Source organism: Podarcis raffonei, chromosome 3 (assembly GCF_027172205.1).
Source record: "Podarcis raffonei isolate rPodRaf1 chromosome 3, rPodRaf1.pri, whole genome shotgun sequence".
NCBI classification, from domain to species: Eukaryota; Metazoa; Chordata; class Lepidosauria; order Squamata; family Lacertidae; genus Podarcis; species Podarcis raffonei.
This window is the reverse complement of record NC_070604.1, coordinates 100,176,663-100,201,995: the sequence shown is the minus strand read 5'-3', so window position 1 is coordinate 100,201,995 and position 25,333 is coordinate 100,176,663. Positions and strand designations below refer to the sequence as shown.

Genomic DNA, 25,333 nt, shown 5'->3' with positions numbered 1-25,333 from the left:
ATCAGTACCTTCTTCCTTCAGCTCAAAGTTATTTGATTTTTGTCTTTAGCTAGCTTGCTCATCTGCTTTGAAAACCAACAGGTTGTTTTCTGCTAACAGAACAGAAAGTATTATCTGGAAGCATTTGCTTTATTGTTACATGATCAGATACATATTTAGAAATAATTCACAGTACTGAGACTTTAATTATAAATTTACTTAGTGTCATGGCTTTACACACCATGTTTGGCATTTATATCCTGTTTTCTCACAGATATTCAGACTCAGGGTTCAACTAAGTGACATGCCATTTGTGCAATTAACAAATGTGTGGATGTTGTTGTATTAAATTTGTATACTGCCCTTCATCTGTAGATTCAGGGCTATTCACAACATAAAATTACAATATAAAAAACACAAAATGCATAACAAAAACCAAAACAAACAAACCAATAACCCCCTCCCCCTTCCATAAACACATTTCAGCCAAAAGGTTGAAGGGGAACATTTTCGTCTGGTGCCTAAAGATGTATACAGTAGAACCTTGGGTTGCGAACATGATCCGTGTGGGAGGCACGTTAGCAACCCGCAGTGCCGCGTCTGTGCACACGCGTGATGTGATTCGGCGCTTCTGTGCATGCACAAAGCGCAACCTAGCAGTTCTGCGCATGTGTGAATGCCAAAACAGGAAGTAACCTGTTCTGGTACTTCCGGGTTTCGGTGTGTCCGTAACCTGAAAACGCATAACCCAAAGCATCTGTAACCCGAGGTACCACTGTAATGTGTATAATGAAGACAACAGCTGAACTTCCCTGTGGAGAGTATTCTGCAAAAGGGGAGCCACTGCAGAAAAGGCCTGTTCCCGTGTTGCCACCCTCCAGACCTCTCGTGGAGGAGACATACAAAGAAAGGCCTCAGAGGATGAATGTGGGATTTGGGTCAGTCCATATGGGGAAAGGCAGCCTTTGAGCCTTTAACCATTCCCCCCACAAATAGAAATCCAATAGAAATACAGTGGTGCCCCGCAAGACGAATGCCTCGCAAGACGGAAAACCCGCTAGGCGAAAGGGTTTTCCGTTTTGGAGGTGCTTCGCAAAACGAATTTCCTTTGGGCTTGCTTCGCAAGACGAAAATGTCTTGCGAGTTCCTGCCGGGTTTTTTTCCTCCCCCCCCTTTCCCCAAGCCGCTAAGCCGCTTATCAGCTGATCCGCTAAGCCGCTTATCAGCTGATCCGCTAAGCCGCTTATCAGCTGATCCGCTAAGCCGCTTATCAGCTGATCCGCTAAGTCGCTTATCAGCTGATCCGCTAAGCTGCTTATCAGCTGATCCGCTAAGCCGCTAAGCCGCTTATCAGCTGATCCGCTAAACCCGCTAAGCCGCTAATAGCGCTAATCCGTTAAGCCGCTAATGGGCTTGCTTCGCAAGACGAAGAAACCGCAAGACGAAGAGACTTGCGGAACGGATTCTTTTCGTCTTGCGAGGCACCACTGTAACAGGCATGATCAAGACTGGGACCACAGCAAGTGCTAAAGCCCTGCATCCTATCCCCTTGTTACCCAGGGTCCTGGTCCAAATCCGACCCCTCTTGTGCTAACTATTTAAAACAGCAACACTGACACAGTAGCTAATGGCATCTTGTCTAATTTACCCTCGGGAACACAGAAATATCTTTCTGAGATTGATACAATAGTTTCTGGGCCATCTTCCTCTTGTCTTTGCAAAGGCCTTTCTCAGCAGTTCCAGCATGTTGCCTTTTTCCATGGCTTGTATAGAAATGTTTTCAGAAACCTTCTAAAACCTGTTTTTCATTTCCAATTTGTGAGCTAGTTTATATTTTTAGTATTTAGAGTTTATTGACTTGGTTTTACAGTCTTCAGGTTAATTTTATTTTGTAGTAGTTCATCCTTCTACCAGTAGTTTACAAATGCACTATTATATGGATGCCGCACATTAATAGCATTCCTTTGCAAAATGCATCAATTTGTCAGATAAAGGAAGAAATTAGCTACACTTTCTTCATGTTAAAAGTCACACCCTATCTAATTTAGAGGCATCTTTGACTAGAAGTTGCAAGCCTTAGGATACTTATTTGAATTATGCATGACTGTCTGGTTTGCAGTTCCATTAGCCTGCTGTTTGGATAATGTAAACATGCTCTGAATTTTAAGTATACTATATGAGTGGCAGGTTAAAAATAGAGCTAATAAGAGTACATATTTGGAAGATGTGAATCTCAGAACAGAAGGCTGATCACTCCCAGCAACTTGAATTAGGATGGAAACACATGACCTGCAGCATGGTGATGCTAACAACAAGGGGAGATGACCATCTCTGGCCTTTTGCCATGTGGTAAGCTAACATAATCACTACTGGAAATACAATGATGGAGCTTGTTAATACTGCCAGAGGTATGGAAAGCTAAACTTATCCCATAGTTTGAGACTACAGGTAGTCATGGTTCTGGGCCTGAGAACAGGAAGTGAAAGCTACCTACAACTTTTAAATGGACTATCTTCCAACATTTGGGACAACTTTTAAATGGACTATCTCCTGGACAATTATATTTGTAAATAATCAAGTCAAAAGGCCAAAGGGATTCAATAATTGATCTGTTGCTGAATAGCCATTATAGTGAGGATAGACTTACTACCCAAGGCCTCAGATGGAGAGAATGTGTATCCATATACATAGGGGGGGGGAGGGTGATTTATTTGCTGAAATTTGTCACAAATACTTCATGGTGCAACCATAGCCATATCTATTGAAGTCCTGTTAAGGGTTAGCATTGCAGCCATAGATGGCAATTCTATAAATACTCACCTGGGACCAATTGGACTTGCTACTCAGGTGCTAAGGACACGCCTACAAATTTATTTTGATTAGCAGGCCACACTTCAAATGTGAATTTAGATTTTTTTTGGTAGTTATAATTTTTTCTAGTGCTGATTTTTTATGAGCTGGATTAATATAAACAATGGGCTTTCACTGAGGTATAATTTGCCATACTTTTGCCTCGAACCTGGATTTGGTTATCTGATTGAATTTACCTAAGTAAGCGTGATGACAGGAGAAAAGAAAGGCTGACAACAAAAAACATCACTGTGTCATCAGTTACAACTGTGCAACCTATTTCTCAGACTTCTTAGTTTGTATAATAGCAAGCTCAGGTATCAGTGCAAACAGGAAAGAATATGAAATGGAGACACTGAGGCAGAAGTAGGGAATCCCAAAGTTTGCAAAAATACAAAAAATACCTAAGGAGATGCCCCCTGCTTAAAGACTGAAGACTGACTGAGGGTCAGTTGTTAAAGGAAAGTGAAAGACTTAGGGGAAAAGAAGAATGGATTGCTTTTCTTGAGCTCCTTACAGCTAATAAAATCCTGGAAGAAGGCATGGCAGGCTCGCCGGAGTGTGGCGATATATTACTACTACAAGGTGCCACTTGTTGCATCTAATAGCAAACCCAGGTTGTTGACTGATGCCAACAGGATTGGAGCCCAAATGGCCACTGAGAAATGAGAGGGCTGTATTGGAGTGCTTGAATGAACCACAACCCAGTGAGGACTGAGCATGCTTAGTGACTTCCAGGAGCCACAGAACGTTGAGTGTCAGCTGGAAGGGAAAACAGAAAATGGGGGTGGGATGAATTTTCCTGCCTGGACAGCTTACAGTTTATAATACCCTGTCCATCTGATTAACTTTGAACAGGAGCACTTCTGTTAAGGGATGAAGAGGACACACTGCAACATTTTGTTGCATGTTTCACTTGTTACACCAGATGATATTGATGGGATTTTTTTTTTGCCTCAATTGTGTTGAATTGAGACCCAGCATCACAATTATATATATGTGTATCAACCTGTGCCCTTGTATGATGTCCAGTTACACTGATTTTGCAGATGTATGTAGTTGGTTTCTGGGTTGACTAGCAATTTTTAATAAGGGGATATGACTTCCATAGAGAGTGTCAGGAGCTGGAGTCAGGCGTAGGTCAGCAATAAAATAATAGAGCACCCGATGTCAGTGAAGTTAACTTTTTATTCAAGGAAACAAAACAGCTCAGTCTTAGTGGTCACAGCAACCCTTGCCCCAATGAAGCAGTTGTGAGGACTGAAGGTCTCTGCCTTTCCACTGCTCTCTAAAGCTTCTTCCCCAGTTCCTTCCCCAGCAGCCATCATCTTGTTTCTCATTTCTGCTTTCTCTTCATTTCTTTGTTCTGGGAAAGGGGAGAGGAGGGGGACTGGTCACAGCAGGAGGGGGAAACTCCCTGGATTCTTCTGCAGCCTGCCTTATCTCTTGTCTCCTGGGCCCCCTCTAGGGCTGTGCAATAAATCACCACACCCTTGAATATTGAAATATCATTTTGATAAGTGTTTCAACAAGGCAGGTGGACACTTAACAGCTTCCTGGGAGTAGCTCAGCTGAACTGATACTTTAGTTGCTTTGCAGATAATTTGCAGGCCTGGTGTTGCCAGCTTTGTATGCTCTCTCCCTCCGAACGATAAGAAATTAAGATAGTGTTGGTGCTGACCTTTAAAGCTCTAAACGGCCTCGGTCCTGTATACTTGAAGGAGTGTCTCCACCCCCACCATCCAGACTGGACACTGAGGTCCAGCGCCGAGGGCCTTCTGGCGGTTCCCTCGCTGCGAGAAGTGAGGTTATAGGGAATCAGGCATAGGGCCTTCTCGGTAGTGGCGCCTGCCCTGTGGAAGGCCCTCCCAGCAGATGTCAAGGCAATAAACAACTATTTTACTTTCAAAAGACAACTGAAGGTGGTCCTGTTTAGGGAAGTTTTTAATGTCTGACGCTGTATTGTTTTTAATATTCGGTTGGAGGCTGCCCAGAGTGGCTGGGGAGGCCCGGCCAGATGGGTGGGGTATTAATAATAATAATAATAATAATAATAATAATAATAATAATATCAAGATAAACCCTCACACAAACCAGCAAACTCTTTCAGCTTCACAAATATCTTTCCATTTAGAACTCAGCTAATTATGCAGAGCCTGCTAACAATCCAGAAAGAGCCCCCCCATGACTGGACAAGAAAGAACGTAAACAAAGAACTGGAAAGCAAGAGGGGGAAGAGTTTTTATTTTTATTTTCTGAAAGTGTTTATGCTGTTTTCCCCCCATAAATAGTTTCCCTCCATATAAAAAGGGAAGGTTTTATTTATTTATTTAAAGGAGACTGTTCGGGGTCAATTACGTCCAGGGGTCCGGCACACTTCTCTTGCGCAGCTCTGGTCTTCCCCCCTGGGACCTTTGACGCAGCAGAGCGTAAAACACAGCGGAAGCAGAAGCAGGAACGTTCTGTCGTGTGGTAATAACTCAGGCTGAAACGCAGCAGTCTCCTTATCTTAAAGTCTTTATTCCTTAGCAAAACACAACAGCTATAAATCTCCTGGCGATAGTTCGCCCATGTTGCTCCTTTCTCCACGGAGCTAACACGCACACTGAAAGAACACAGTAAACCACTCCCTTCAGTGTTCTAAGCCCGCCCTCAGAATGTGAGGCGTCATCACTCAGAACTCTTAACCCTGTAAGTTCTGAGCCTCTCCTAACACCCCCTCTCGAATCACGTTCTGAGAGGACCTCTGAGTGTTCAACACCTTCCCCATTGCCTTCCGCCCCTTCCTGGCATCGTTGTTAGGCACCTGTTGAACCTCACAAACCTTAGGTTCGCACTGTGCGAAACCAACCCACGCATTTGTGACCTGAAACCTCTCAGGTGGAATTCCCTTTGTAGCCCGCGATGACCGCCTGGGCACAAACTGGGGTGCTCCTCCCGACCCACTGGGGCCAGCGTGTGCGTCTTCCTCATCAGAAGACTCCCCCTCTGACTTGACACGTCTGTGAGCTTTCTCCATTATGCGCACAGGAGATGAGGGCTCACTCTTGGACACTCCCTTAACAACCTGTGGAGACGCCCTACTCTGTTCAGGGACCTGGTCTCCACCAGCAGGTTCAGGCTCTGGCTCTCCTTCCTCCTCAGCGTCAGACAGACAATCTGAGTGAACGTCAGAGCGCGCTTTGCGCCTTGCCCAACCATCCTGCTCAAAGAACTCAGCCTGTTTACTGACCAGAAGCTTGGTCTGATCACCTTCTGGATATGCGAATCTCCACCCTTTTGTCGCAGGCTCATATCCACAGAAGATCATTTCCTGGTACCTTGGGCCACCCTCCTGCTGCAGAAACTTTGGTACAGGCACCATGGCTCTGCTACCAAAAGTGCGAAAGAAATGCACAAGCGGCTTCTGCCGATGAAGCAGGAAATACGGGGTGTCACCTACCACTGCATTGTAGCACCTGTTCATCGTGAAATTGGCCGTTTTTACTGCCTCCCCCCAGAAACTGTGGGGCAAACCAGAGTCATCCAGTAGAATCTCGGATGCTCGAACCAGAGCTTTACTCCTCAGCTCTGCCACGCCACTCTCCTGAGGAGAAGTCACCTTGTGACGTATCCCCCTCTGGCGAAAGAAACCCTTTAGAGCAGACCCAGTGACCTCTGAACCTCGGTCACATTTGAACCCTTGCACCTTGGTGGAGAACCGTAGTTCCACCTCTGCAACCCAATCTTTGATCAGTTGCGTTGCCTCCTCCTTCGTTTTCAGCGTGTACGCCCATGCGTTCTGCGTATAATCATCTGTCAGCACCATCAGCCACTTGGCCTTGCCCAGACTTGGCTGTGGCATACCAAAAAGGTCTGCATGCACAAGCTCAAAAGGCTTTGTGGTTACTCTCTCCACCCTGGGATTATTAAATCCCTTGTTTCTGGCTTTCCTGCAAGCCTTGCAATTCAAAGGTTGACCACATTCTTTTACCTTGCAACCTTTGGTGCACTCTGATAACATCTGGACGTCCTCACAGGACCCATGTGACATCCTCTTGTGCCACACGCAAGCACACGATACATGAGTGTAATCAGTGGCTTTCCCAATATTCCCCTCACCCTCCAGTGGTGTTTCCAAAACAAAGAGGTTGTTTTGATCCTTTCCAACACTTACGAGCTCCTTCCCATCTCTGGAAATTGTACAAACATCTTTTTCAAAACTCACAGAATATCCCTCCTGTAAAAGGCATGGTACAGATAGCAGGCAATGTTTTATCTCAGGGAGAACATAAACCTTCAATTCAGCCTGTAAGAAAGAGACAAACATGTTAGAAACATGGGTTACACGTCCCTGTGAACCTGTAGCAAATTTAACTGTTTTCTCAGTTGAAACAGCCTTGCAGTTCCACATTTGTCCATCAGGTGGCGCTGTGACCAAATGGGCATTCGCAGCCGAGTCAACAACCCAACGTAGGACTCTCCCCCCTCCGGAGTTGTCCTTCTTTGTTGCCTTAGCAACTGACTTCCTGCTGCCCCCGACCTTGGGGCTCTCATTGCAGGTGTTGTTGTTGTCCAAAACCGCCATAGAGGCGGACAGCTGATAAACGTTTTCCTCCCCTTCTGGAGCGCGTGCTTTGTGCGGTTTCCCACGCCTGTTCCCTCTGTTGCCATGGAAACCCGGCTGGTTCCCATGGGAAGCAACCTTGGAAACGTCCTGCCCTGGCTCCCTTGCTCTCTGTGGGCAGCTGCGACACAGATGGTCAGCCGAGGCACAAACAAAACATCGCCTAGTGGAAAACTTTGCAAACTTGTCTTTGGTCTTCTCTGCCCCCCCAACCTTTCCAGCAGCACTCCTCCTCGAGGCTTTTCTGCCGTTGGGAAAATGGCTTTTGGCTTCTGCTGTGGTTTCTCTGCAAACCCCTTCCAGCTCCTGCCAAACAGCCTGGGCACTCTCAAGACCCTTGGAATGGCTTGCAACCCCATTCTCAGTTGCAAAGCTCTTCTCTTCTCCCAGCCGCTCTGCAGCATGCAGCTCACCCGTAGGGGCATTCCGGCAGCCCTCCAACACAGTCCCAGCCCCCTCTGGGCCTCCAGCCCCCTCTGGGCTTCTTGGTGCTTCCTCAGAGCAATTCTCAGCCCCCTCTGGCCTGGCTCCCACTGCTTCCTTCAGTGCCTGCCTTCTCCCGGCCCAGGGCTTGCTCCCGTCCATCTTATCAAAAGGGATTGACGTCTTCTGGCTGTCTGCCATGTCTCCCCCGGGGGCCCAGCCTACTTACAGGTACAGTAGCACCTCCCGGTCCGGCAGATCCTTCCCAGCGAGCTCCCTTCGCTCCAGCTGGCTCCAGCTACTCCTTAGCTGGCCTTTGCCTGCTGGCCTCTCACACGCACGAACGTCGCTTATCTTTATTGCTGATCGCCATAACCTGTTCGGGGTCAATTACGTCCAGGGGTCCGGCACACTTCTCTTGCGCAGCTCTGGTCTTCCCCCCTGGGACCTTTGACGCAGCAGAGCGTAAAACACAGCGGAAGCAGAAGCAGGAACGTTCTGTCGTGTGGTAATAACTCAGGCTGAAACGCAGCAGTCTCCTTATCTTAAAGTCTTTATTCCTTAGCAAAACACAACAGCTATAAATCTCCTGGCGATAGTTCGCCCATGTTGCTCCTTTCTCCACGGAGCTAACACGCACACTGAAAGAACACAGTAAACCACTCCCTTCAGTGTTCTAAGCCCGCCCTCAGAATGTGAGGCGTCATCACTCAGAACTCTTAACCCTGTAAGTTCTGAGCCTCTCCTAACAGAGACTTATCTTTTTGCTTAATTGCTTGCTTGCCCTCCCTCCCTTTGATAAAAAGGGAGAGATTAGTGGGATGGGGCCTTTGTGGGGGCCCTTCTGGGGGGACATGGAGGGGAGAAGATTTAGCTGGCTGCCTTATGCTGAAATGGGAGGTTTGGTGTTTTGCAGTAAGCAGTGCAAGCAAATGTATGTCTACTCACAAGCAAGCCCTCCTGAATTCATGGAGGCTTACTCCCAGGAAAGTAGAAGTAAGTTTAGTTGAACTCAGTGGGGCTTATGCATGCATAGAATCCGCTTAGACCTCTGAGTGGGGAAGCAGACGCAACTTAACTAGTAAATCACAACTCTTAAATTAGTTGAAAAAATATTAAATATATTATATGGAAGTTATTTAATATTTTTATTAAATTTACTAGTTTACATTTTAAGGCCCTCCACCGCCACAGGGAGCCTCGTCAAGGCCCTCAGTTGCTGTGGGGAAGCGTAGCACACCCACTGCCACTGTGGGGTGGTACGGCGGGATCCTCTGCTGTCATGAGGGGGTCTTCAAGGCCCTCTGCTGCTGTGGGGAGTTATGGCGGGACCCTTTGCCATCGGAGGGAGGCCTGGCAAGGCTCTCGGCTGCCATAGGTATATATTGTGATATATCAAGATATCATGATATTCAGCTGGTGATATCGTGATGTTGAAAATTAGATATCACCCAACCCTACCCCCCCTCCTCTCCTGCCTCTGAGTCTGCACTGCTCTCTGCCACAGTCTCTTCCTGCTCACTAAATCCTGTTACCTCTTCAGCTTCCAGCACCACCTCCTCTCATTCGGCTCCCTCTTCTCCCTCCGACCACTCATTGTTGTCCCACCACCAATGCCCAGGCTCTAAGATTGCTCAGGAACCTCGAATATGCTCCCTTGAGTTAAAAGAAAGGCAGGATATAGTTATAAATATAAGACAAGAGTCCCTAAATTTGGTCCACTGAATAATTTTCGAAATGTCTCACAATGCCACATGAGCTCAGGGCCAAAGCTGAATGTCAGCTGTTCTTTGCTTGAGAACTTCAGTGTTATTTCTGAAACTCTCATACCATCGCTACTCATTGCAGCAGCGTTAGAAACTGAAACCCTAACCTTTTTTTTGGACACTTTTTTCTTTTTCTTGGAATGCAGTCAGCTGGGTTAAATAATTCCTTTCCCCCCTGAAAATTAATCTACGAATTCATTTCATTTAGAACTCAAGTGTATACAGTATTGTGCAGCTTGTTTCTAAGGGTGGGGGTGGGAACCTCAAGGAACAGTACCAAGAGATTAGAAATTCATCCTATATAGATGGCTCAGATTCCTACTGTGTCAGTTTTCTGGTGTTTGATAAGACACACAAAGCAGTTGCAAGAGAAAGCATGTCGTTGGTATCCATGGCAACGCCAAAGATACTTTGGAACTCTGGGGGATAGACTGTGCCACAGTAATGGGTCGCATTATGAGGGCAAAATGCATAAAAGGCTCAGACATATGCTTGTAATTAATTGCCATAAATAGCTTAAAACAAAACGTAATGGTTTGTTTTGCTGGTAGAAATCACTAACCTTTGAGATTTTAAAGATATGTTTGAACTGATTTTTTTAAATAATAAAAAAAACCTTGTTGTCCTTAAAAAGTGCATGGTACCTTGAATACTAATATATTTGTGAAATCATGTGCCAGCCATGAGAGAGTACATGCTGATAAAAGCTTCTATAAATCTCATATGTCCAAAGGTTTTAGATGGTGCATTTCAGTTTTAATTCCCCAGTCCATCATGCAATTTCTTACGATGACTTTGGACTGTAAAGCATTGCCCATATGCTGCATTGTGTAAGGAATTACTCAAAGGTATGTTTAATATATGCCTTTCTTTCCAGGGGAATGATGCAACAGACATTGTTGAAAATGATACTTCAGGTTAGACTAGAAATCCCCCCCCTTTTTTTTAGAACATGTCTTGAATTTATTTATAGGAACAGCAATTGCAATGTAATATTTGTCCAGGTACGAGGGTGCAGGGGGATTCAACAAGCAACATATTTAGATAGGAAAATCAGAATAATTATTAGAGAAAATGTTTTAATTTGAAGGGGGGGGAGGCTAAACTTTTAGCAAAATAATCCTGTTTGCAAGGAACCCATCTTTGTGTATTACAATGCAATTCACCACATTATTTCTTCTTGGTTGCTATAGAAACTAATTCTGGTGCAGCTGTGATCGCCTATCAAAATTCTAACATTACCCTATGTTACAATACACATTTCTTACTTCAAAGTAAATTGCAATATGGTGTCTGGTTAAACCATGTACTTCATCATTCAAGAATTGTTGAATGGCCAAAATGATAATGCAATTATGTTTCTGAAAACTGTCCCTGCCTACTTTTTTTTGCAACTTTGTACAAGAAAACAAGAGTGCTTACTTATGGTTGTTTTTAACTGAAATTCAGGCAGCTCGGGGAAGCACATGACACTTTGCGAGCCCAATCTTTGTTTCATTTCATGGTCATACATTGTTCAGCCACAACTGTTTCTAATAGGAGTTAATTTGAAAGTATTTGATTATGCTGCGACTTCTATTCTGGTTTATAATTCTATAAACAAGCCAGTCTTCTATGATAACAGTTTAAAACAGCTGCTTTGGTGAAGTAGGACAAGTACCATAACAGTGGTATACATGCCATGAAAACTTGAAACAAAATAATCTTACTGTGAGCATTATATTCAAACCATTTTCTTTTAGAATCTTAGAGCCGGAGAGTTGGAAGATACACCAAAGGTCATCTAGTCCAACCCCCTGCATTGCAGGAATCACTGCCTTTAAGGTAGGGTGCAGTCAGCAGTCCCTACCGACGTCCTCTGATAAACATTTTAAGATAAGTGGATTTTGCATAGAGCCATGAAAATTTTTTATTCCTGTTATTGAAACCTTAATAAAAAAATAATTCCAGGCAAGGGAACTTTATAGCAGGGTTGGCTGTTGAATTCATGGAAGTCCAATGAGATTTGCAAAAAGTTATTTACCTTCTGATGCAACCTATATTATGATGATAGGAAGGAGAAGGAAGGGAAGCATGGGCAAATAGGAAAAGAATATGTGATTATTTCAATTGCATGTGCTTAAGGGCTAACTGCATATTGCATTTAAAATGTTACTAGCCATCATATTGTGAGTTTTTTTAAACATATACTACCGGGCACAGAGAGGTGGTGGTCAGCATGTGGGTAGGGAAGGTTTGTTAAAAAAAAAAAAAGGTTAATGGTCCCCCCCCCCAAGTTTTATATTTACAGATCATATTTTCATCCTTATTCAATAATTCTCATAGAGTTCCCCACCCAGGTTTCCGTGGCAGTTCAGATGCATCTGATTTAGCTACATATCCATTAATTTATCCATTCTATTTTTACCCCCTTCCATATCATTGTTGTTATCAACTGTTGATCATAACATTCCAAGTGGGTAGGGAAGGTTTCAAACCTTCCCTCGCCAGCTGTGATCTTGGTAAAAAAAATCCCCTCCCAAGCACAGTGATTCACAATAGGGAAAAACTCCCACTGGTACCTAGCCAATTCATGCTTAATTCATGCAAAATCCATATTACTAATGTTTTGATTGGGTAGGGGAAAGAGATGAAAAACGAAACTAAATGATAATTCTTTTCTGGTGCAGGTGCAGCATCTGTTCACGGAGCAGTCCCCACAGGGCTCAGTCAAGCTCCATTTCTCCTCCTCTAGGCAGTGCATGGGAATATTATGGGGCCTTTCCTCCCTTATCCCCATCCAGTCTTCCCTTGTGTGAGTTTTTTCGTCTATGAGACATGTGCAGGTTGCATACAGCCATGATAAAACACTGGATGGAGATATGGGAGGCATGCATAGCTCTTTGTTCCCCATAATCTTAAGGTGGGCATACGTGGGAGGTAGGGTGTAAAACAAAACAGTTTTGCTGAGATGAAACGGCTCAGAGACTAGATCAGGGGTCAGCAAACTTTTTCAGCAGGGGGCCAGTCCACTGTCCCTCAGACCTTGTGGGGGGCCGGAATATATTTTTTTTTGGGGGGGGGATGAACGAATTCCTGTGCCCAACAAATAACCCAGAGATGCATTTTAAATAAAAGCACACATTCTACTCACGTAAAAACACGCTGATTCCCGGACCATCCGCGGGCTGGATTTAGAAGGCAATTGGGCTGGATCCGGCCCCCAGGCCTTAGTTTGCCTACCCATGGACTAGATGCTACATTTCTTGTTCTTAACCGTAAACTGCCTTGAGTCCCGTCAGGAAAAAAGGCGGGGTATAAATAAATATACTATTATAATAATAAGAAGATGTTAGCTAAATATCTTTGCATTTAAGTACCTTGTTTTCCATCTTGGAGACTGGGGTTCAAATCCCTGTTCAGCCATGAGGCTGTGTAATTTTGGGCTGGTCATAATCTCTTGGCTCTCGCACAGGGTTGTTGTGAGGAAATAGCATACGCTTCAACATTTCTCCGATGAAAATAGGGACACCCCATTCCATAATGATAATTTTACTATTTATACACCACACATCTTACTCTGCTGCCCTAGCCACTCTGGGCAGCTTCCAACATATATAAAAACTTTTTTTAAAAAAAAACTTCCCTGAACAGGTTTGCCTTCAGACAGCTGGGGTGTGTGTGTGTGTGTGTGTGTGTGTGTGTGTGTGTGTGTCGAATAATTCCATACCTGCCAACATTTCTCCAATGAAAATAGAAACCAGGGTGGCTTTTCTAAATCATCTACATCCCTGGAAAATAGGGAAAGCTGGAGGGTCTGATATAACTCTCAGATCACGAGCTGAGAGAACGCTTTTCACAGTTTCTATAATGCTTTTTACTATTTTAAGAATGCTTTTACTACTACTACCACTATTACTACTACTATTATTGACATCTTTGCCAGCTTGGTCTACTTCAGGAGGAAGAGTGGGATATGAGTTAACTGAATGAATGAATGAATGATGGGCAGCGGGAGAGCTTTGTATGTCACCTTGAGCTCCTTGCAGGAAATATCAGATATAAATGTAACAAATAAATAAAGTGTAGCTTGGGAGAAGGGGCTTAACCATTTGTCCTCCACTATGCCCCCACTCGTAGAAAAGCAAATGACAGTCCTCCACCCCTCTGCTGTGCAAATCGTAAATCTGAATCGGGACCAAAGTGAAGGAGTTAAATGCAAATCTCCCTATTTATATGTTTTAAAATCCTACACTTAAAAGCACCGATACATAGGTGTTGTAATATATAAACCCCCTAATATCTTTTTTTCTGATTTGCTATTAAATAATTTCCACATCTTCAAAACAGTGCCCAGTTAATACATGGTTTTAAAGGATTGGCTGTACACTTTTTCCCCTATTCTACTGTGCTGGCATCGAGGGCTAGAATTATTATTTTCTTACTTGCTTTTTATTGACTAAGCCGTCCCAACATGCAACGATTTTTCCCGCATAGAAGAAATCAAAGTGGTCTTTGTTTGTATCTATGTAAGAAAACATTGGAATGTTTTAATCGTGTGTTTTTTTCCAGATAAGTCATTTAGCTTCTGAATGGATCTTCAATAAACCATTTTCAGTTTTGGAATTATCATACAAACATTTTGCAGCTGTAGCTGTCAGATTTGTTAGTAATTAGCTACTTATCTGCTACCTTCAAATGGGTTGTTTAACAAGCTGTATAAAACAGTAATTTCAAATTAGGTATCTAAAATGTTACATTTTATGCCCATGAAAATGTTGAGTCTGTAAACTAATAACTGTAAATAGTAAATACATCAGCATTCTTTTGAAATATGTTTTTACAACTTCCATTGTGACACTATTGACTGTAAGGTGGTAAAACCAGCACTTGAGAGTAGATTGTTCAGTTCTTGTGTCTCCCCACAGTCAGAATTGTCTTCTGATGATTAGCTTTCCATTAGGAAGGAACTCATTCTGGTTCTTGAATTGGCATAATAACCTTGTATGTTTTCCCATGTTGGTGATAAAGTAGTTTGGGTCGAGCAATTCGGGTCGAGCAGTTCTGAGCTGAAGCGTCTTCCTGCAGGATCGGGAGAAGGTTAAATCTCTGCCCGCATCTCCTTCATCCCCAAGCAGTGAGGAACCTATGGCCATCCAGTTGTTGTGGAATTCCCAACCCCCATCAGCCCCAACCAGCATGGCCAAAGATCAGGATGATGGGAGTTGTAGTCCAGCAATGTCTGGAGGTCCACTGGTTCCCAAACCCTGACTTAGACGCACAGCCTGCCCAGGCTACATTGGGTTAAAATAAATTGTGCTCAGCTGAAAGTTAGCTTCAGCAATGTTTGATGCCTTTTTGTTTTGACAGAAGCCTCTCACATAATGATTAAATTGTGTTGTTCCAAGGAGAGATTCTGGGGAAATAAAATGGTAGTCGCAGGGAAGAGAGCTGGTACTAGGAAGTTTCCCTTCTCCCCATTTCACTACTTCTCCCGCCTCCCCACATTTCTTAGAAAGAGAGAAAAGAATCATGGGATTGGTTGTAACATGTTGCTTGCCATGGAGTGACAGCAGAGAAAACAATGGGGGGGGATGTTCGGTGGGGGGGGGACAGGCATGTTAAAGGAGGCTTTGGAAACATTGGGTCTAGGCACTCTTGTGTCTCCAATCCTAGAACAGGGGGAACAGATACCCCAGGTGTGCTGCATGGAAGCAATGGCATGGATTTAATTTTTTAAAATGTAGCAGGGAACCAATGAAAAGGAGGAAGAACCCAAACCACTGCTTTCTGCCGTACTGACACAAGCCCAATGGGGCTTTGGATTAGGTGGTTTTCTCGCCTTCGATTCTCCTTTCCTTTTGGATTGTTCTGCCCAGCAATCAGTTAAAGGGAATAGGTTGTGTAGGTAGCAAACGAGAACTGGGTTGTCTGATTGATGCTTATTTCAGTTTTTGAGCAAGACAGCTGAGCTGTCTTCAAGTGAATGTAAGTGCCACTCCCCGCTCCTTTTTTCTTCCCTCCTTGTTCATTCATTCTGTCAGACTGCCTTTTTCTTCTGCTCCTTTCTAGTACAGAGCTGATTACCGATCGAAAATCTTGTTATGACACATTTCTTTAATAGGTTCTTTAATAGGAGTTTCTCGCTTTTCAGTGGGATTCTGGGGGTGTTATTTTCTAAACTGAATTTTAGTTTATTTCGTTAAGCACAAGAGAAACAAAACTTGCTGTGCTATTTATTGCTTTTGGGCTCCAATGTCAGCATGGTTCACCAAAATATGGTGGCATTTGTGTGGTATGGTGACAAAGTATAGTAACGTAGTGGAGGCAGGGGCCGGCCAAAAGGACACAGTGCAGGTATGTGCTAGCCAAATAGTCAGTGGTGCCCAGCATGGGTGTGCGTTATGCTTGCATTCAGCATAACTCCTGGACCCAGCCAGCTCAGGGTTAGCGCTTGTTTTACTGCTCCCTGCTCTCATCAAAGCTGCCTGGTGCCATGACTGCAGTATTCATGCAGAGGTTGGGTGGCCATCTGTCATGGATGCTTTAGTTGGGATTCCTGCATTGCAGGAGGTTGGACCAGATGACCTTTGGGATTTCTTCCAACTCTACAATTCTGTGATTTTATGGTCTGATGAAACCACCCCATGTTTTTCCTACACATCTAGCGGAGCAACCCACAAGTGCCATCTCCTTTCCTCCATTTTGTCACCCAGCACTAACTACACGTACATCGCATGGTTAACAAATTTACTATTGTTGCCATTACTGACAACAGTAATAATAATTTATAAAGCACCTGCAGCTTTTTAACCACTCTCAAAAGTTTTTTAAAAAAACAACAACAACAACCAGAGTTCCTGCATGCAAATGTATTGTCTAATCAACGTGATGCAAAAGGAAATAAGATTGGGGAGAAAAGAGGGAAGCAAGCCCACTTGGGTCCTAGTTTTTGGAGTTACTTAATTTTTCTTATGATGACCAGCTAGAATGGAGACAGTCCAGGGAGAGGAGGAGCCAAAGCAGGCTTCCTCAACCTCGGCCCTCCAGATATTTTTGGCCTACAACTCCCATGATCCCTAGCTAGCCGGACCAGTGGTCAGGGATGATGGGAATTGTAGTTTCAAAACATCTGGAGGGTTGAGGTTGAGGAAGCCTGAGCCAAAGAGAAGTTCATTTCTCAGATGAGCTGATGGGGTGAGCCTCTTCTTTCTCAACCTTAGTAGCACCAAAGGGTTTCAGCAGTAGATGAAAACCCAAGGGAGAGGAGGATGCGAATGGCAACTGTGAATTTTCACTGCATTATAATGCGTTTGAATGCGTGTTCCCTGAGTTCAGCTTGCTTTCAGAATTTAGGAATGTCCAAAGTAGCAATTTGGAAATGAAATCAAAATGATTTGTCTTCCTCCCAAACAACCCAGTAATCTACTCGTAAGGTATATTTATTTTCTCGCTGCACAAGTTACCCTTCATGTTTAATATATGTTGTTTCCATTTTGGTAGGCAGGTGGTATAAGCTGAGATTCCTCTGTAGCAGGATGCTGAGACAACCCACTTCATTGTGAAATAACAATGTTTGCGTACACTCGTGTAATCTTTCTGTTTTAAAAGGGGGGAAGCGCTCCAGGTCTTCATTAAACATTTATTATTTATCTTCTATACTCTCTTTGCGGTGCAGGGTTATTTGGCGAGATGAACTTTTCCCAGCTCAAAAATATTAAAACATGAAAATTCCATTTGCGCTCATCAGAGTAGCATAGCAGAAACCTCTGTGGGTATTTAATCATTCAAAATAAAGGGTTTTCTTTAATTTTTAAACATGTATTTCATTTTATGTTTTATTTAAATTGTTTTAACATTTGCCGAGAAGCCCCTGAAGTACTAAAACTTTTGAAACTTAGGTTAGCTTAAAAATAAACATGAATAATCCTGCATGTGGAGGAATGACAGGAGAGAGGAAGGGAGAGAGAGATGCAAGTATGCTGCTGAGAAAGAAACCAGCCATGATGATTACAAAGCATTACTTGCAAAAATTATCAAGCTATACAAGGAAGCCGGAATTGGGCTGCTCATTGATAACAATAGGCCTTTTTCTGAATATTATGAATATTTAAAGGAGCTCATGAGAAGCTCAAAGCTAATGTGCAAAACCAGATTTTGGTAGAGCAGTTCTCTGGCTAGGGATTTTGAACCTCAGAGATAAGGCAGCAGTTTCCAGATGTTAATGAGGCAGACAGTGTAGGCATGGTTCGGGGAAACCAAATATAGAACAAGAAGAGTTGAGATGATGAAGACCTGTGGGAAACTGCAAGGCACGCAATGCAAAAGAACTTTACTAGCAAATGCTGTATTTTTGTGAGTAAGTAGCATGTAAGGCAAGGGACCAAACTTGCAACTGAAACGAAAAAGTTGAACATTTCAAAGGAGAGAAAAAAAGAAGGAATAAGTTGGAGCTTACAGCTGAAACAGTAATGGTTGCAGTTAATACGGATTCAATTTGTTTCCTTCTACAGGAAATTTGCAACCCACTTAAATTGGTTAGTAGCATTAATCACTTCTCTGCTTCTTTCCTGACTCCAAAATGCACCTTTCTTTTCTTCATTATCTTATCCAGCTTTTAGAAGCATCCCATATACTCATACACTTTACTTCAAACTTTACTTCATATAAATCCTTGTTAATGGAAAACACTAATTTGTTTCTGTTTTGTCTTATGCAAACGCAGTGTGTTCATAGGTTCTACTTGACTATTTCTTCTGTATGTACTTTCCATCTGTCTTGAAATATATTAGGGCTGTCATTCTTCTTCATTTCTTAAAGTTATTTAATTAATTGTTTGAGGTTTACAGTGCAATCTTATACGTATCTGTTCAGAAGTAATCCCTACTGACTTCAATGGGACTTACTACCAGGTAAGTGGGTATAAGATTGCAGCCTTCATTAAGTAATTAATCAATTTTAAAGTTGCATATGAATAAGACACTTGTTTTTTGGCGGGTGGGGAGTGCCTCCTTGTTTTCAGACAAAGCATGTATGTGCCACAGAACACACAGTCTTAGATGTGGAGGGATCCTGTGTCATAGAAAAAGAAGCTGGAATCTTCTTTTAAGAGGTGCCATACGTCCAGAAGGGTAGATTATGGCAAATTTTCTTTTAAAGAACTCAACAACTTTGCCAACTGTTGTGTCTGGACTTTCACTTTTTAAAATATGGCAACCCGATTCTAAGATGCTGTTGACCCTGTGCCCTTTTTATATGTGTTAATATTTAACACAATGTATTTCCCTATTAATTGGGGGTGCCTTTTGATCAATTAAAAAGCTTTTAAAGTGATAACTGTTTAATCAGCTAAATGGTGCAGCCCCCTAATAATATTTAAAATATACTACAGTACTTGCAAAGTTAAAATAAAGATCCATTTAAAAGAACTTGGCTATATGTTTTGGAAAACGTAGCCGCAGCATTTGACACTCTTGATGGTCTTTGCAGGATCTGGACTGGGACTGAATACAGAATCAGAACTGTAGGTGAGCTCTTAGACTCTGAACCAGGAGATGAACTCAACTATAGCAGTCAAGCAAGCACATGCCTCATAGTGACAGACTCATGGGTATGATTCAAGTATCAAGCTAGGAAAGTTAGGCAAGGAAAGAAGCCGCAAGAATTGTCAGAATCTTATCAAGGACAGAAGATCACACCTAGGAAGTACTTTTTATGAGAAGGCACAGGTGGCAATTTGAGTTAGAATTCAACCCGGTGCAACCCAGTGCTGCATTGTTGGATAGCAGATGAGGCAAAAACTGAGAGGATATTGAAGTTGGGTTGTTTTGGAAGTTCAGGATAACCAGGGCAGGGCAAAAGAGTATCTGGATCCTGCCGTGGGGCAGGAGTGGTAAGGGAGCATACCTAGAGATGAGGGGTGCAGTCCCTTCTAAATGCACCAAGCTCAGCACATAACTCTTTGGATCCGGGCCACCATGTTTGAATTCCTCGTAAAGCACCACCTTGCTAAACAAATGATGTTTTTCTCTTCCAGCCACATTTCTTACAGAATGAAAGCCTATGATAACTGTTATTTATTCCTAGCAAACTGCATTCAGAGAATGAGACAAACACCTCCTCTTGATGAATTGCAGCCCCCACCGTACCAAGATGATAGCGGCTCCCCGCATCTCTCATGCACGCCCTCCGAAGTTGGTGACAGCAAATGTGAATTCTCTCAGTGTAGCAACAGTCCAAGATGCTCATATAAATGCCCAAGCGAAGGGAGCACTGGGCATGAAATAGAAAGCTTCCATAACAAAGGATATGAAGAAGATGTACCCAGTGACAGCACTGCAGTCCTTAGCCCAGAGGTAAACACACGCTCTCCCAATTGTACTAAAATTATTGAGGATATAATGAAGCAGCATTGGTCCGGTACATTACAGATCAGTCGGGCCTTGAAAGATGGCTTTCCCCATTGACCCATACATGCACCACCTGAGACACAGGCAGAGAACTCTTTAAGCTCCTCCAGGTGGCGCTGTGGGTTAAACCACAGAGCCTGGGACTTGCCGATCAGAAGGTCGGCAGTTCGAATCCCCACGACGGGGTGAGCTTCCGTTGCTCAGTCCCTGCTCCTGCCAACCTAGCAGTTCGAAAGCACATCAAAGTGCAAGTAGATAAATAGGTACCACTCCAGCGGGAAGGTAAACGGCGTTTCCATGTGCTGTTCTGATTCGCCAGAAGCGGCTTAGTCATGCTGGCCACATGACCCAGAAGCTGTACGGTTGCTCCCCCGGCCAATAAAGCAAGATGAGTGCCGCAACCCCAGAGTTGGCCACGGCTGGGCCTAACGGTCAGGGGTCCCTTTACCTTTTACCTACTGAGCATGAAAACTGAGATGATGTGGTAATGCTTCTTGTTTGCCTGGACAGAGGATCAAGGAGTGTGTGTGAGAGAGTATGTGGAAACTAGCCTACTGTAAGAAGGTAAAAACCACCTTTCCCTCTGGTCCCACTCATCACTTCCCTGTGGCCCCCGGAAACTTGCCCAGAAGAAAAGGTGGCCCCCAGGCTGAAAAACACTCCCCAATTCTGATATATGAGAAGACTACCTCAGGGCCTGAAGTTAACTTCTCCTTCCCCATCCCTGCCCTGAGCCGTTCTTCCACCAAGTACCCTGTGGGAAGAATAGCCATGACTTTTTACTATCCTCAGTAAAATATTACGTTCTTTAAAAAAGTAATTTAATGTCACTAATAAGCCTCCGTGGAAGGATTTGTATCCTGAAAGGCGGGAAAGAAGTAGTTGCAACAAATAAATATATAAATGTAAGTCTATTATAGTTAGACTTGCTAACTTTTCAGTGGAATTCTTTGACTGGAATCTTAATGTTTGGTACACAGATAACACCACCGTCATCCACCACAACCATAATTATTAGCAGATTTGGCTACACATGTGAATCTCATTCTTACTTATAATTAATAATGTGCTTGGATTGTTTAAATGTACAGAATGCAATTAGGAAGGTGTTTTATTTTTAATTGAGTCTTTCTTCTCACATACCAAATGTCACTTTGACTGGTCATTTGACCAGTCTGGTTGCAGGGTTTTGGTGGTTTTGGTTTTCTTTTTAGTAAAGCACAGGGTGAAATAGGTGGGGAAAGGCTGTGGTGTCAGCATATTAGCACCCTCATGCAGGGATTACTTATTTGCTCCTTCCTTAAAATAAATCTGGCACTTTGAAGAATCACCAGGTGTTTTGAAACAGCTATTATTATTATTATTATTATTATTATTATTATTATTATTAATCACCAATGGAAGTTCTTTCCCCCAGTAGACATAGCAGGTGCAGAAGGCCTAATCCTGAAAGTGACTATAGTAGGGGGAAAGGAGTTAGCTTACCCACCCTGATCCAGATCAGACCTGCACATGCTTTTAACTTTTAAAATGCCATGCCCGCAATTGATAATGTCATGAACGGCATCTCCTAGTCTTACCTTTAAAAGCACAATTTCTACAGCCCCTGCTTCTATGTATCAGGCTGCACAATCCAAAAATTGTCACTTATTTCTATGTTTTATTTCTGTTTTATTCATTTTTATGCAAACATTTCAAAATGGTTTATTATGTCATTGATGAATTAAACCGTCATTTAATTCTCCAGCTCCTCCCGACCCCTTCAACATTGTCCTAGCCAGTTCTCCCAGCTGTTTCCAAACACTTTGACCTTCTTGCTATGAACCTTTTATACTTGCTTTTCTTTCTTCTGATTGGCTCTTTTCACAAGCAGTAAAAGAAGCCCTCTCATTTTTTGTTTGACTGCCTGACAGCATGCTGTCCTTCCTTGAATATTCAAACACCTTGTGTGTGAAATGAACGAAAACATCATACTCAGTCACTGAGGACAAGGATTTTAATTTTAACAATTTATGTAAAGACACATACTCGCGAAATCACTTTTAACAAAGTGTATCACAGAGTGTATCGATACAGTTATAGATGTCTACATGGGCGTGAATGTATGTAAAACCTCTGCTCCGTTTCATTTAGGATCTGTCAGCTCGAGGATCATCATCACAGCTCCCTAAATCTTTTGATCCTGAACCAGAAGCTAAGTATGGCACCCTGGATGTGACTTTTGATTACGACTCGCAGGAACAGAGGCTTCTGATAACAGTGACAGCTGTCACAGACATTCCAAATTATAGCAGGACAAGTGGAAGTTTATGGCAAGTACACCTGGTTCTTCTTCCTATCAAGAAGCAGAGAGCAAAGACCAGCATCCAGCGGGGTCCATGCCCTGTCTTCACTGAGACATTTAAATTTAATCATATTGAGTCTGAGATGATTGGGAATTATGCAGTGCGCTTTAGACTGTACAGTATACGCCGTGTAAAAAGAGAGAGGATTTTGGGAGAAAAGATATTTTACTTAACCAAATTAAATCTTCAAGGGAAGATGTCGGTACCAGTGACATTGGAGCCAGCGTACCCTATTTCCGTGAGTATTAAATCATGCAGAAAAGTGTACAACCAAGGATTCTGATTAGAACAGTTATTTGTGCCACAAAGAAATATACTTCTCTACAGCAGGAAAATCGTTACAGCAGGGCGATGAGTAGTTGGTTTATTTAATGAAATTCACTCACCCCTTCTTTTCTGGTGGGGAAGGAGAGCATCCATTTTGGAGTTCACCTCAGGAGCCGAAATGTCTTGGACTGGCCCTGGTAGTAGCCCTAAAACTTTGTAATACCCTCCCAGCAAAGGTCCATGTAGCATTACCATTATTCAGTTTTTGTCATATGCTAAAGACACACCTCTTTATCTTGGCCTTTGAGGTGTGTGTGTGTGTGTGTGTGTGTAAACTACCTGAAAATAGTAAATTAATTAATTTTTTAAAAAAAGATGGATGCTATTAATTGTGCTTTGAACTGTATTGCTTTTGCTGTTGCGTGTCAGCCAAGATTCCTCTGTAACAGGATGCTAGCAGAAATACTGGAAGGTTTACTCCATTGGAGACCAAGACAGAAAGAAATGTGAGATCTCTGATAGTTGTTTCTGTAATAATTATCATCTGAGGGGGTGTTTTCAGGAAACGTTAAATCTGAGGTAATTAATCCAGCTCAATGTGTGCGCATCATTTTATCCTACAATGTAACATAAACAACATGGCTCTCATTTGTGTAATACAAGATGAGTATTACTAAGTTGGGGAATGTGTGAGCTCTCTGAAATAATGTAAGTGGCCTGTCTGAACAGGTCCACAATGAACAACTGTTGCTCAAGTCTCGGTTTGAAAATCTGGTGGTACTAGAGATAAACATGGGTAGGGGGACAGAGGGGTGAAAAAAGAAGAAACAGAATGATTCGGCTTCCTAAGCTCCAGTTAGTTTTCCCTGCATTTACTACACAGTTTCCTCTGGGTTCCTCAGATATGTGTGGCAGGATTCTGCCAAATGGCTTGAATCACCTTGCGTCAGTTGTAGGCAGCACTAAACCAAATCTTTCCCAACTGAATTTGCAATGAGACAGGGGAGCATCATATGCTACATTCAAGAAACATCTGTCTGCCGTCAAAAGACTTGAAGGACAATGGAGCTATCTATCGCTTACAGGTCATATACGGACGCGGGTGGCGCTGTGGGTTAAACCACAGAGCCTAGGACTTACTGATCAGAAGGTCGCAGTTCAAATCCCTGCGACGGGGTGAGCTCCCATTGCTCGGTCCCTGCTCCTGCCAACCTAGCAGTTCGAAAGCACGTCAAAGTGCAAGTAGATAAATAGGTACCGTTCCGAAGGGAAGGTAAACGGCGTTTCTATGCGCTGCTCTGGTTCGCCAGAAGCGGCTTAGTCATGCTGGCCACATGACCTGGAAGCTGTATGCCGGCTCCCTCAGCCAATAAAGCGAGATGAGCGCCGCAACCCCAGAGTTGGCCACAACTGGACCTAATGGTCAGGGCTCCCTTTACCTTTACAGGCCATATGCTTTCTTTACAGAATGGATTCCTCAAAGAATATTGGATCTACACACACACACACACACACACACACACATGCAATATTCTCTGAGGGATTTTCTATAAAGCTTGCAAAAAAAAAATCATGAGGTGGCTGCCATTATTTTGCTAATGGGCTGTTCTTTCAGAGTACTCACAGCCATGAATTAACATTTAAGACCATGAATTTTAGTGGGCTTAATCAGTAGCAGTGTGTGTTGTGGCCTCCTGTGGCTGGCATTTCTGCGGCTTACCTGGACAAGGCAGGGCAACAGTGAGGTTAGGGCTACATGGTTGCATTGGTGGGACTGTGGCCTGTTCCCACCCCTGTCCAAGTAAGCAGCAGTGATGCCAGTGTCATGCTACTACTGACCTTATGTGTGGTTAACTCTATGCTAGGTTGTGATTTTTGACTTGGGATCCCAATCTTTAGATTTAGCACTCCTCTGAATTTTCTGCTGCAGTTTTTCACTCCAAAATATGTAAAGTATCTGAGGTGAAATACATTTATAAATGCATATTTAGAGATAAAATATGTTCAAAAAGTATTTATTTAAATTTGACTTTTGTGAGTTTTTTAAAATCTTGTAGACAAATGCAGAAACACAATTAAATGGATTTATGAAAGAACATTGCTTGAAAGAGGCATAAACCAGAAATAGACTGATATGTGCCTGCTTACCCTTTAATCAAATGTTTGAAAAGTTTTTATGGCTACATTCTTACATAGCTGTGAAGTATGTTTGTCAGTGAAAGATGCCTTGCATATGACACTATTAGACCCTAATGTAGACTATAAAAAGGGTATCTAGGCAATAATTTTAATGCTCTGTCACAGCACATTCCAAACAAATTAAATAATCTATCTTCTCATTTTTACCCACTAAGATGTACTGCATAATTTTTATTAGAAAACTTATAAAGACACTGCATTGTGCATCAAATGAGAAAAGTGGCACAAGGGTGCCATTCTTACCTTGCCAAATGTCTGTTGAGGAAGTTGGAACACTGATTTGCCAAAACATATAAATTCTGTTTTGTCATTTCATTTTGAGAGTATATTATTCACAGTAGCTTAAGTTTGGGAACAAAGCTGATCTGTGAATAGTGTGATACTTTTGTTCTCAGAATAATTTGCCTATGCATATATTTCACATGTTATTTATGATTTGCAGAAGGAAATTTGATATAACTTTATAGACTCTGTAGTAATAAATTACAGCTGTATGTAATAATTTTTAAA

At 42.8% G+C, this 25,333-nt stretch overlaps 1 protein-coding gene across 8 annotated transcripts in view; it reads left to right on the top strand.

Moving 5' to 3' along the window:
* Nucleotides 1-25,333, top strand: part of SYT14 (synaptotagmin 14) — a 76,742-nt gene that overhangs the window by 40,544 nt on the left and 10,865 nt on the right. For all 8 annotated transcript variants that reach the window (XM_053383268.1, XM_053383266.1, XM_053383265.1 and 5 more), the window contains 2 exons: nt 19,690-19,958; nt 22,146-22,595. In XM_053383268.1, the coding sequence (XP_053239243.1) occupies nt 19,690-19,958; nt 22,146-22,595 (719 nt within the window). The remainder of the gene's footprint in view (nt 1-19,689; nt 19,959-22,145; nt 22,596-25,333) is intronic.